The sequence below is a fragment of the Lampris incognitus genome, chromosome 3 (assembly GCF_029633865.1).
Source record: "Lampris incognitus isolate fLamInc1 chromosome 3, fLamInc1.hap2, whole genome shotgun sequence".
Taxonomy (NCBI): Eukaryota; Metazoa; Chordata; class Actinopteri; order Lampriformes; family Lampridae; genus Lampris; species Lampris incognitus.
Window position 1 is genome coordinate 35565034 of NC_079213.1, and position 14155 is coordinate 35579188.

The 14155-nt window shown below is 47.8% G+C and overlaps 1 protein-coding gene across 1 annotated transcript in view; it reads right to left on the minus strand.

The window, feature by feature from the left end:
* Positions 1–3828: 3828 nt before the first annotated feature.
* Positions 3829–14155, minus strand: part of LOC130109733 (coiled-coil domain-containing protein 136) — a 42000-nt gene continuing 31673 nt past the window's right edge. The window contains exons 3-7 of the mRNA XM_056276723.1: positions 11708–12007; positions 8884–9001; positions 7980–8238; positions 7419–7553; positions 3829–3933 (exon numbers count right to left, since the gene is read on the minus strand). Of these exons, the coding sequence (XP_056132698.1) occupies positions 3829–3933; positions 7419–7553; positions 7980–8238; positions 8884–9001; positions 11708–12007 (917 nt within the window). The remainder of the gene's footprint in view (positions 3934–7418; positions 7554–7979; positions 8239–8883; positions 9002–11707; positions 12008–14155) is intronic.

A 14155-nucleotide genomic window follows, 5' to 3' on the forward strand; every position in this document is an offset into this window, starting at 1 on the left:
AAACACGAATCCTACATCCTACATTTTCTGTCATTATTTGGTCACAAATTGCATTCAGTTAAAAACAACAAAAAAACACATTTAAATATGAGTGCTACCAGAATCCACTGAAAAGTGAAACTTGTCTATGTACAAAAATATCCTTCTGAATCTTAAAGCAACTCTGGCCAAGCCTGAGCTCGGCTCGAAAACAGTGAAATCAGTCATCAGAAACAGCCACCAACTGGAAAAATGCTTTCCTCCATGTATAAAAGTGCTCCCCGTCTCTGCAGCTATGAATAACGACACTTATTTGATATACATAAATACAGTGAAAAGGTAAAGAATCACAAAGCTGTGTCAAACCTGCACCCACACAGGCAGCACAAGTGTCTGTTGTCTCATTTCCAGATAAATCAGTGAAATTGTTTTAATCTGTGGCGTATTTTCTGTTTTAGCTCCTCCGGCCCTGCACTAGGAAAGGAAATTGATATCTTTAATGGTATTAAGTAAGCAGAGGACGCACAAACCAACACCACGTCATGAGGACTGCAGCTGAATTGTACATGTATTTATAATAAGGTTAAATAAAGCAAGCACTCCCTGCGGCATTTTAGTTAACGGTTATTATATGCCACCGATACCTCTCTCGTTATTCTCTTGTTATGAAATCAGAGCAAAAGTCCTCTGTTCACAGGGATAACGTAAGGCAAAACACTTATGAGATGTCACTAAGCTAACCAACCAGTCAACACAACTGCAATGACTAGCACAAGATTGTGCAGAACAAGACCCCAGGGAGTCCAAGGGCCTTTGTGTGTCAATCCTTCCCATCTCCCTTCTTTACCCTTTAATTCCAGCGACTACCATCACTTGTGTGTGTATACAGGGTGCAGGTGACGTGGTCCCGATGCGACGCTGTCAGGAGAACTGAGGGATGCAACATGCAGATCGTGGGAAAGTGGCGGCATGGAACGGGATGTAGGGTGCAGGGGAACGCTGGATGGGCAGATGGCAGTCCTCAAAGCTTCCAGAGACAAAGTGCCTCCATGATGTGAGGTCCCCCTCTGGTGTAGCTCCTCAGGCAACTGCTCTGACAAGGCCAGGGACTACCAGAACAATGACAGCTGCAGTGGCCACCAACACCACCAGATTCCAGCCACCACGCTCGCTCTCCTGAGAAAGAGGACAAAGTGGTGTTACTGAAGGAGAATAAGTGCAAGTTTCACTTTCTACGGCTGAAGAACTGCTGTAGCTGGATATATAATGGACCAAAACTTTTATCCTTTAAAAGCAAGAACCTTTCAAAAGTCAAAACTTTCATCAGTTGATAAAAGTCAATGGCCGAATAATGTCAAAACGTTCACCCTATGGGTGTCCAGGTGGCGTAGCGGTCTATTACGTTGCCTACCAACACAGGGATCACCGGTTCGAATCCCCGTGTTACCTCCGGCTTGGTCGTGTCTGCAGGTGGGAAGCCAGATGTGGGTATGGGTCCTGGTCGCTGCACTAGCACCTCGGTTGGGGCGCTTGTTCAGGGGGGAGGGGGACCTAGGGGGAGTAGCGTGATCCTCCCACGTGCTACATCCCCCTGGTGAAACTCCTCTCCTCACTGTCAGGTGAAAAGAAGCAGTTGGTGACTCCACATGTATGGGAGGAGGCATGTGGTAGTCTGCAGCCCTCCCCAGACAGGCAGAGGGGGTGGAGCAATGACCGGGATAGCTCGGAAGAGGGGGGTAATTGGCCAGACACAACTGGGGAGAAAAAAAAGGGAAACAACCCCCCCCTCCAAAAAAATAAACTTTCATCCTATAAAAGTTTTGATTCAGTATACCAACAGCTTCGACACACAATACAATCTTGTAGAAAATTTAATTTTTTGTTCGAATCAAAATCCTAATTGTCTAAACCCGAAGCTTAAAATGAACCCAACATCTTCACCGTTTCCCTCTTCCCCTACCTCTAACCCCAAAACATATAACCCCCAACTGAACCGAACATAACCCAAATTTAAACATAACTACAACTCCTAACCATAACACTGAGCCTAATTCTAATGCTAAACTTTAATACAGGTCTCTCCATAACCCCAAACTTAACCCAAGCAGTAAACCTGACCCCTAGCCCAGAAACAACCCCTTTTCACATGGGAATCAAGAAAAATGTCCCCTCAAGGAAGGTGGTTCAGAATTTTACTACCCTCATGAGGACATTTGGTCCCTACAAGGATAGATAAATATAAAACACACACACAGCCATATAGAGCTTCCAGAGTACAGTACCAGCTTCCCTGACCCAACAGAATCCAGATAGTAGACTGGAAACATGGCATTTCATCATCATGTTTATTTGCGTATGTGCGTGTGTCGTTACTCTGAAACTCACCCAGTAAGAGGATCCCCTCCCAAAACCATGTGCTTGGCTTACACTGACAGCTCCAGCGCCAGACCCGTATGCATACAGCCACCGCACAGGCCCTGTGGCGGCGCCACCAAAACGGAGGCCCTCCACATGTAGTAACTGTACACATGTCAGCCTTACTCCCAACACTGCCATGGCCAAACTCCATGAGCCCAAAATCAACAAACCGAAGAGTGTCACCCCATTAATCTGGATCTCTGGAAACAGAGCCAGAGGCTTCTACCACAATTGGTTGCATTTTTATGGATGTCAGTATGAAGCCAAGTATCTAGTAATGGCTGCACGGTCATATGTCTTTTGGATAGCTTCAGCCTACAGAGCCTAGCAACAGTGTTGATATCAGGGTCATTCACCTTAGAACAAAACTACCACTTCTGTTCGGCTCCAAAGCACATGTTATTGTAGCCACCCCTCACTGTATTCCCCTGCACAGGGTATAATGGGCATTCAAACAGAGGCAACTGAGAAGATATGGGAAACAGAAAAGCGAGTATGAAATGTTCCCCTTTTGCCTTCTTTGCCTCCTCATGACAATCAGACTATAAGGAAGATGATATATTGTACTATTTTCAAGTTCGTTGAGATGTTTCTTATCCATCCATTATCGAAACCACTTAGCCTACTCGCAGGATCATGGGGATGCTGGAGCCTATCCCAGCAGTCACTGGGCGGCAGGTGGGGAGACACCCTGGACAGGCCGCCAGTCCATCACAGGGCCGAGACCCACACACACACACATTAACACCTAGGCACAATTTAGTACGGCCGATTCACCTGACCTACACGTCTTTGGACTGTGGGAGGAAACCGGAGCCCCCGGAGGAAACCCACGCAGACACGGGGAGAACATGCAAACTCCACACAGAGGACGACCCGGGACGACCCCCACGGTTGGACTACCCCGGGGCTCGAACCCAGGACCTTCTTACTGTGAGGCGACCGTCCTAACCACTGCGCCACCATGCCACCCAATCCTAAATTCCATCCATCCATCCATCCATTATCTGAACCGCCAATCCTAAATTGCCAATCCTAAAATGTTCCGCTCTTGTTTGTTGCAAATATCACGGACGTGGAGCATTTCATTGCAGGGGTCGGTGTCTGCTGTCAAGTCTCCGGGTGTGATGTCGACATTTGTGAGCTGAAGTTTGGGTACCAAGTCAGTTTTGGCAGGAGATATTGCAATTGCTCGAATCAGATGCTCGATATTACTCAAACCCTTCGCATTTCCAAAAATATCTAATCCTACATTGCAGACGCATCTTCAGGAAAAATCCACCAGGCGGTACCAGGAGTTGAGTCTGTGACACATGACACATGCAAAGGGAAGAAGCTTGGAAGCAACCCAACTTCTTCAGCAGCCTTCAGGTGCCATAAGAGACAGAGTTTCTGGTAGAAAAAGAATGCCGTGGCCATACCTGGTCCCCTCTAGGATGCCAGCTCCTCCCACCAGCACCATATCAAGGCCATTATTACAATCATTCCTATGAAGGGGATGGAGAGAACAGGGGGCTCAGATGGAGGAGCGCAGTTCTGGGGAGAAGACAAAGGGAGTGTTGGGGAAATGAAGAGAGGAGGGTGGTCGTGGAAAACAAAAGGAATAACAACAGTAATAATAATGATGATAACCAAATCAGACAATGTGTTGGAGGGGAGGGGTGTTGTGAGCAGAAAATAAATAGATCAGTATGCAGGGGGGAATACAAAAATATGTCAGGGAATATAATAATTATATACGAGGATGAATGGAAAGGGATATAGACAGAGAGAAAGGTAGATAGATAGACAGATTGATCATCCCAAACCATCAAATTTGTAGAGAATTTGATACAGATCATTATGCAAGTTGCATGTTCACAGATGATGGTGATTGGATGGATTATGACAGAATGTGGGGATGAAGGGAAGGGAGAAAACAGAAAGAGCAGGGAATTAGAAGAAAAACACTTCAAAGATAGTTAAAGACAAGATGGAGACCTTTAGCAACAGCTGACCGCTGCTCCAGGTCTGGTAAAAGTCTACATGTTGTCATTTAAAGATCTCTGCCTAGTGCTGCCTTGCCAATCACTGGTCGCCTGCAGAGGGAACGCTGGGAATTGTGGGCAGCACTGCAGTGTGGGTAATGGGGTCGTGAGTTCTGCCACGGGGTAAATTACAAATATGGAGGACAGGAACATCGATGAATGATATGGTAAAGAGGTGTGACTGGGCACCGGGATCCAAAGCTTCAGATTTAGTTTGGACTGGTCCGTCACTGTGTACCTTACACACCACCAGCCAAGTAGAATAGACTGCACCAGCGTGTCCGAGTGCATTGTTTGGCTTTATCTTTATGTGGAGGAATTCGAAAAAAACGTCCTTGTGTTAGCCTCAGCCAGGGGAAAGTTAGGAGTTATCAGAGGACAGAGAAATGACTGCTCACAAAGACACATTGCCCTGTAGCAAGGCACGCTGGAGGGAAAGCGGAGGAAGCCATGCAGGCTCAGGAAAGCTCACAGGAACACTGGGTATCTGATTACATCAACAGAGCAGCAGTTCCCACAGCCAATAAGGCAACTAATGAGGCATTAACAGCGCTGTGACCAGGTTGCTATTGACCCACACGTACAACATACACTGAGACAGACTTCATGGGGGGCAGGGAAATGGGTTGGAAGTGCATCAGTGGAGGTGTGCGTTTAACTTATACATCACAGTGATGTATGTATGTGTGTCACTTTGCACTTACCTTGAAATGACACCCCCATCATACCCTCACCCCATAGACCAGACCGGGACATATGGTATGGGTACGTCGCAAATCGTCACGGTTGCGCCCTTTTTTGATGGGTACAAAACGTCAGATCCTCAAGATATTAATGCACGTATATAGTACGTGTTCAGCTGAGATTTTCTTTTTTCCTCTTTTTTCTCCGCAATTGTATCCAGCTAATTATCCCACTCTACTGAGCCGTCCCGGTCTCTGCTCCACCCCCTCTGCCGATCCGGGGAGGGCTGCAGACTACCACATGCCTCCTCCCATACATGTGGAGTCACCAGCCGCTTCTTTTCACCTGACAGTGAGGAGTTTCACCAGGGGGACGTAGCGCGTGGGAAGATCACGCTATTCCCCCCAATTCCCACTCCCCCGAACAGGCGCCCTGACCGACCAGAGGAGGCGCTAGTTCAGCGACCAGGCAACATACCCGCATCCGGCTTCCCACCCGCAGACACGGCCAACTGTGTCTTTAGGGACGCCCGACCAAGCCGGCGGTAACACGGGGATTCGAACCGCCGAGCCCTTGTTGTCTGATAATTATTGTGCTACCTTGCCTGAACATTCACGATACCTTAATAAATCAAGGCTGCTCAGTCAGCCGTCAGGCCTCTTCAGCCTCTCTCCGTCCAAGTGGATCAGTGACCCGACACAGTGTCGGACAATACTTATCTGGACATCTACACATATTTGATGGCGTCACCGGGTAGCGTCGGGCTACGTGTTGTCTGTACATAACCAAGCTGTTAGTAGCCAGCTGTTGATCTAGGCTAGGATGACATGCAGTTGGAGACGACATTCTGGCGCTGCTATTACAACAGCTTTCCGGCATTTTCCTTTTTCTCACGTTATGTGAAGGCGCGATTCTTTCCCCCAAAAGGGGGCGGGGCCTCGGCGCTCGATGACGCGATGCCGGCCTGCACAATCTTGCATCTAGGTCCCTCCCACCGGGGACGCGTGGTAAGATGCGAAGCGAGGAGAGCAGAACGACAGGAACTGTTTTTAGAGAAATGAGACGTCCTTTCCTTAGAAGCGTCATGTGAGTGGCGTAGCGGTCTAAGCATCGGCTTGGTGTCGATGCAGTTGCCCACTGGGGACTGGGGTTCGCGCCCCGGTCTCGTCAGATCCGACTATGGCCGGACTCGATGAAGCAGCAATCATTGGCAACGCTGTCTTCGGGAGGGGGCGGAGTCGGCTTGTGTTCGTCACGTGAATGCGTCTCTGTGTGTGTCGGAAAAACAGTGGTTCGGCTTGGATTCGCCTTGTCACGAAAGTGGGGAGGCGTCTCCTTCGAGACTGCCGGCCAGAGAGATGCAGTTGGCGAACGCATGCAGTACGAGGGTGGGTGTTTGGATTAAAATAGGGATCAATTGGCCACTAAATTGGGAGAAAAAAGGGAAAAATCAGAAATAAATCTTAAAAAAAGAAGCGTCATGTGAAACGATGACAGCAGCGTTGTTTAGTCACCTAACTTTAACTTGTATTCCTTGCAGAAAGCTGAAAGGTCAATTATTTCAAAGCTCTGTCAGACACTGAGCCACGTTTACTTAGCTTATTCCAAATCTTTTATCCAAATTAATTTCTAAAGTCAATAATGATTTTAAAAATGTCACCCCACCTCCTGCCGCCCCCTGGCGATCAGCACGCCTATTGGCGAGTAGCCACAATTGAACGATATGAATATGGCCCAACCCCTATAGTGCCAGATGTGTGGGGCGGAGTACTCCGCCCCATCGCTCCTCAATCCTCGCTCCTCTGAGCAGAGATAAGACCTTTGGGACAGCCTTCAAAGTGGCGGACCAGAACTACTTCCAGTTAACGCGAGGATCGAGGAGTGAGGAAATATCAGCTAAGAGACTTGAGATGATAAAGGGGTCGGAACTTTTAGTCGACTCGTTAACGTAGTCGCCCGTGGTGCGGGAGAACCGGGTTCCCGTCCTGGCTGCGGCGGTTCCCGGCTGCCCCCCCAAATTCATTACATGGGTGTCAGAAGCGGGATGGTGAGACCCTGAGGTCATCGGAAGCGCGTGCGCCCGGAGGCGTAAGGGAGCTGGTATGCTGAAGCGCGGGGACGCGCATCCCACAGGGAGAGGGGGTAGTGTAATGACCATGGATGACTACACTAGCTAGCCCTTGGCTAACGGCTCGGACCCTTCAGTAGACTGGTTAGTGAAGGCGACCCGGGTTCGCTTCCCTACTGCGACGGGCCTAGTCTACTCCTTGTTCCCATGAGTACTTGTACTTATGGCCTTTCACCTCTCACCTTTGCCTTTCGGCCAACCAGCCTCTCTAGCTCCACCTTGCAGTGCTGCAGTTCCTGTTCAAGCTCCGCCCTTTCTCGCTGGCTGCTGTCATAGAGCTGCTGTAGCTCTGCCAGTTCCCCCTTCAGCCCTTCACACTGAAGAGAGAGACACAGAGGGAGAGACAGAGAGAGAGGCTTCACTTCTTCAAACTGATGGGTGTTGGTAACAATAAGAACAGGCATCAGATGAACTGAGGAATCTGTTGTGTACATTGGGAAACACTTTGGCGCGATCAAATGAATTGTGTCTATAAGACACTCCTTGAATATACCAAACAGATACGTTTGGTTTCTCTATCTCTATTGTTTCCCATTTGTCACTGTCAGTAATGAAGAGCTGTTCGTCGTTGCTGACGTTGAACGGCCTTTTGTCTTCTGTCAACATGCTGTCATTGTCAGACTCAAACAAAGAAATAAGCAAACGGATGGAGATTTAGCAGCTCAGGTAGTACCTAGTCCTGCACATCCCATTTCTTTGTATGTTACTAGAATGAAGCGATGAGTTGGTACCTCTCTCTGTACTTGCTGGGCTCTCTCCTCAGCCTGTCGAAGCTGGGCCTTCAGGGAGCTGACCTCCAAGCTCCCTGTTGGGCAGCTGGTCCGGGAGGCTAGCTTTCCGTCAAAGGATGTGTTCTTCTGTGCAGCAGCATCCTCCTGTTGTTTGGGCTCCGACTGGGATAAAGTGATGTAGCCATCGGCCTTCACCAGGTCCTCCTCAGCCAGCCGCTGCTCGCACTCCACCTCTGCTTCTTCTCTCAAGGCCAGGTACACGTCATCAGTCCTGATACCCGAGCAAATGCATCAGATCACAAGCAATATGATGTGATTATTAGTATATATGTGTGCACGGGGGGTGCACATGTCTGGTCTGTATTCTTGTTTTGGTGTTCTCGTGGACTACGGCACGATTTAAATGCAGAATTTAACTGCTCAGCCATAACTCTGGATGAGTGTTATTTGATTCAGTTTGGCCTCAGGGTTCAGTAAAGTGCCAGATGAATATTAACAGTTGATCGCATTAAAATTAAGTATGAAGATATGGCCGACATCCCTCTTACTGAGAACAGTGTTACAAAGCTTGGGGGGTCCAGCTTTTCCATGCATATATGTGAGGTTTGGCTTGACACGTTCACGTCTGTGGAACAGAACGTGTAGGAAATGTCAATCAACCAACCCACAGAATGCAGACTGGAGACTCCGATTCAGACTTAAACTTAAACTGTATTTAGACTTGTTCACAGTGGAGACTCTGATTCAGCAAGTAAAAATCTAAGTTTCTAGGCTTCGATTGTGAACAAAAATGGTTTTAGCAGGTACATGCTGTAATGCTCTGTGAGGGACTCTGTGTTTGAATGTGAGGGAGGGAGGTTGGGTGGCTGCGTGTGAGCTGGTAGCAGAGTGATTGACAGATGGCTCGGCCACTCACCCGGCTTGTTGCTGCTGAAGCTGATTTAACTTGTTGCTCAACTGTTTGTTATCGTCAGTCAGCATCTGAAACTCGTCTGTCAGTAAGCGATACTTTTCCTTTAGCTGGCTCACATCACCTGTCCAGACACACACACACACACACACACACACACACACACACACACACACACACACACACACACACACACACACACACACACACACACATTGATGGCTAAATACAGAAAACAGGTTCTGGGGGGGTTGCAGTGTTAACAACGTTAGCCAAAACGTGGTGCTCCTAACAGAGTGTATGATACCCAGTCATGTTCTGTTGGATCACTGTGCTGGTGACTGTAGAGGGGGACTTGTAAAGTTGAGAAAATGAAAAATGACTTCACGGTAGTTGCTCTAGTAAACCTGTTACATAAGACTGCATGACACATGCCTTATTCATATGACACGTGCTCCGTGCTCCATAGAATAGAATAGAATAGAATAGAATAGAATAGAATCCACTTTATTTGTCATTGTAAGCAAGCATACAATGAATGTGTTCTCTGCATGTAACCCATCCTGTTGGATAGGAGCAGTGGGCAGCTGCAGTGCCTGGGGATCAACTCCAGTTCTTCTTTCCACTGCCTTGCTCAGGGGCACAGGCAGGAGTATTAACCCTAACATGCATGTCTTTTTGATGGCGGGAGGAAACCGGAGCACCCGGAGGAAACCCACGCAGACATGGGGAGAACGTGCAAACTCCACTGAGAAAGGACCTGGGATGGCCGGGGTTTTGGACCCAGGACCTTCTTGCTGTGAGGCACCGGCACTAAAATACGTGTTAAAATACATGACAGATTAGGATTTAGGGTGAAGAACCAGGTATGCAGTATCTATTATACGAGACACCCCTCTGCATTTCATGTTTTCTCCCATTCGCCCTCCTTCCATGCTGGACTCTATTTCCTTTTTCAGTTTTTCCCTCTCTTCTTCGGTGCTAGTCGAAAAGCTAGGAGTGTGTGCTGTGTGTTTGTATCCATACATGTACAGGCTAATGTAGTATATGGGTTTATGATGAAAAGGGAGGCATGGGAAAGAGGGATTCATGTAATTTCACACTCTGAGCTCAATATTGAAAATAATCCAACTACAATTTCATTAGCTTTAAAACTTACAGGGATTATATGACCAGTTAAACCAGTCAGATGTGTTGTCAAGATGTGTTGCCTAGATGTGTTGCTTAGATGTGTTGCCTAGATGTGTTATATGGAGATGGGAGGTCATCACTGGCATGGCAAATGTCAGAAAACCAGTTATTCAAGGCACTACAAGAATACTAAGAGAATCTACTACTACTACTACTACTACTACTACTACTACCACTACTAGTACTACTACTAGTACTATTACTACTACCACTACTACTTCCGGCTGCTCCTGTTAGGGGGTGCCACAGTGGATCATCCGTCTCCATCTCTTCCTGTCCTCTGCATCTTCCTCTGTCACACCAGCCACCTGCATGTCCTCCCTCACCACATCCATAAACCTCCTCTTTGGCCTTCCTCTTCTCCTCTTCCCTGCCAGCTCCATATTCAACATCCTTCTCCCAATATACCCAGCGCCTCTCCTCCACACATGTCCAAACCATCTCAACTCAACCTGGCCTCTCTTGTTGCAAGTTCCTTCCTAGCTGTGTCCCTCAGCAAGAGAATACCGAGAGAATGATCATACCAGTTAGGTCAGCGGTGAAAATGTTCCACTGAAAACAGGATCACATTTAACAACATTACATAACCGCCCAGCCAGGGCTTTAAATAGCATTTCAAAGCTTTTCACAACATTGTCAGTGGCTGATTAATTGTGTTTTGTTCTGTGCGTCATAAAAAGCAAGGCGAGCAAAGTCAGACCAGTCAATCCAAAAATTACACCCCCCCCCAATTCTTCATATAAACTTATTGCACTCTCCTGCAAGGTATGCTGGGTGCCAGGTTAAAAACTGTGTATGGTTAGAGTATCTTTTGTTTTTATAGGGACCCTTCATATTATTAGTATGCTTGTCTGGCACTCTAGCATAATTTCCCCTGCTTGTTTATTTTTAGATATTTTTAAGTATGTTTTAGAGCAGCACAGTGGCGCAGTGGGTAGCGTGGTCGCCTCACAGCAAGAAGGTCCTGGGTTCGAACCCCAGGCCGTCCCATGTCCTCTCTGTCTGGAGTTTGCATGTTCTCCCCGTGTCCTCATGGGTTTCCTCTGGGTGCGCCGGTTTCCTCCCACCATTAAAAGACAAGCAGGGTTAATACTCCTACCCAGGCGTGGCAAGAAGAGCGGGCGTTGGACTACAGGTGCTGCATGGCGGCTGCCCGCTGCTTCCAGTGTGTGTGTTGGGACGGGTTAAATGCAGAGGATTATTTTCCCCACATGGATTCATAAAGTACATCTTCTCTCTCTTATTCGTAAATTGTGATGAATAATCTTACGTAGTTCTTGATGAGCAGATGATTTGTGAAACGAGGTAAGGTGTTTCTATGCCACTTCAACATCGTCAGACTTGTTCAGGTGCACCATTTTTTGCAGTGGCACCCGTCTGCTGCTTAAAGCTGGTTGAACCAAATACTAATGCTGTCAAAACACTTAGCATCATGGACTCCTCCGTAGCCGAATGGTGGGAGCACATGCTGCGTGGCCACCTGGTGACAGCCATCACCGGTTCAGGTCGGCCAGCCATCTTTGTATGCCTTGCCCCTATCTCTCTCTCCCCCTCTCTCTCTCTCTCTCCATTTCCTGTCTGCCTCCACTGTAACTACCTAATAAAGGTATGACAAAATGATTTCAAAAAACCCACTAACCATCATCCTCCCCTTCTCTCTGCTGGCTCTTCATGCTGATCTCAGCTCTCAGCGTGGTGATCTCCAGCTCGTACTCCTGAGCCACGGAGCGGAGCCGCTCCAGCTCGGCCCGCATCCGGCATAGCTCCTCCTGCAGGGAGGCTATGTCGTTCTCCCTCTCTGCCGCCGCCTCCTCGGCAGCCTGCTGCAGCACAAGGACCTCTTCCTGGGCTGAGCGCAGCTCCTCCTGCACCTCCCTGAGTTCGCTCTCCTTCTCTTCCTCCAGGCTGTCCATCTCCTCCTGCACAGAGTGCAGCTGTGCTGGAGAGAAGATAGCAGAACAGACATGTGTTCATACTGGTAGTATGACACTGATGCAGATAAACAATGCTTTACTCTTTTCTTTTGTTTGGATCAGTTGTAAGAGAGGATGTTGACCTGAGGAGTGAAGATGAAGTGTATTCGATATTATATCTGAGCCGGGAATTATGTTTCATGGGGGTAGGACCGGGTGGTGCCGGTGGATAGACGGCTTAACCCAATAGTTTTGAGAATGCTTTTCGAATAGGAACACAGATTTTGGATTTTGTATGTGCACACACACACACACAACATCATCACCATCATCACCATCATCATTGGTGGTCACTCAGGGTCGAGTATGAGCGTTCTCCCTCTGGGTCCCTCTGTGTCCCTCTGGGTCAGGTGAGTGTAGAGGTCGATCCTGGAGCCACATAATGGGAGGACGCCTAAGTGTGACATCTGTTTACGTGGAGAGGCTAATGCACCTGCAGCCCCCACACGGTCCTTGGCATGGGGTGGCCAGAGTCCAATGGCATGGAGAACCAAGACGACTGGGGACCACCCTCTGTTGCAGCCTTCATCCACCTTCAGTGCCGTTGTGACATGGAGACATCTCCCACCAGTTCTGCCGTTGAGGTCTTTGTTGGATCGCGCTTCATCTAGAACCTAAGCCTTGACCTATCTGCCTTGGGTGACCCTACCAGGAGTCAAGCTCCGGACGGCATAGCTCTTGGGGTGATTGGTACACGCAAGCTCCTCCACCATGGCAAGGTGGCGATTCAGCAGAAGTTCCATTCCATTTTCCAAGCTGCTTATTCTAATCAGTGTCATGGGGTGCTGGAGCCTATCCCAGCAGTCATGGGGTGCTGGAGCCTATCCCAGCAGTCATGGGGTGCTGGAGCCTATCCCAGCAGTCATTGGGTGCTGGAGCCTATCCCAGCAGTCATTGGGTGGAAGATGGGGAAAATACCCCGGACAGGTCTCCAGTTCATCAACAGGGCTGATACATTCACACCTAGAGACAATTTAGTAAGTCCGATTCACCTGACCAACATGTCTTTGGACTCCTGTAGGACAAGTTCCTTTCCATTATAATAAAACACCATAACTTTCATTGGCGTCTCATATTCCTCATTAACTACCCTTTCTGGAATACAGAAAGGGTAGTTAATGAGCATAAGATGTTTTACACATCTTGTGCTCACACAGCCTTGTGGAAATAGAACACAGTACTCAGTGAGCTGAGCAGAGGGCTTGTCTCTGACGTCACAAGGTGTTCAGTATAAACTGTTAAATGTGAAACTCTATGTATGGAGCCTTCTCTCCTGTAGACTCTGGTAATGGGGGGTGTTGGCTTTTGTGTCTATCTGGTGGCAGCATAACGGTGGTGAATTCACTTTTGCGGCGGCCTCACCAGTACCGTCCATGCAGTGTCTTTGACCACATCTGTGTTTTGTCTTCGATTGATGGCTGGGAGAGCTTGGCCTGCTGTGTCTTGTGGGCCCAGGGACCATTGCCCTGCATGGAGGTAACACCGAGGGCGGTCTGACAGGACATGGAAGCGGGGCAGGCTGAGCTAACTGCTAGCCCATGCTGACCTGGAGTTTGACAGTCATCCTGGATGGTGTTCGTTCCCTTGCACAGGGATTTTTTTATATATATGTGTTAGTCTGGATATATGTGTTAGTCAGGGTATATGTGTTAGTCTGGATATATGTGTTAGTCTGGATGTATGTGTTAGTCTGGATATATGTGTTAGTCTGGATATATGTGTTAGTCTGGGTATATGTGGTAGTCTGGATATATGTGTTAGTCTGGATATATGTGTTAGTCAGGGTATATGTGTTATTGTGGATGTGTTAGTCTGGATATATGTGATAGTCAGGGTATATGTGTTAGTCTGGATATATGTGTTAGTGTGGATATATGTGTTAGTCTCGATATATGTGTTAGTGTGGATATATGTGTTAGTCTGGATATATGTGTTAGTCTGGATATATGTGTTAGTCAGGGTATATGTGTTAGTCTGGATATATGTGTTAGTCTGGATATATGTGTTATAGTCTGGATATATGTGTTAGTCAGGGTATATGTGTTAGTGTGGATATATGTGTTAGTCTGGATATTTGTGTTAGTCTGGATATATGTGTTAGTCAGGGTATATGT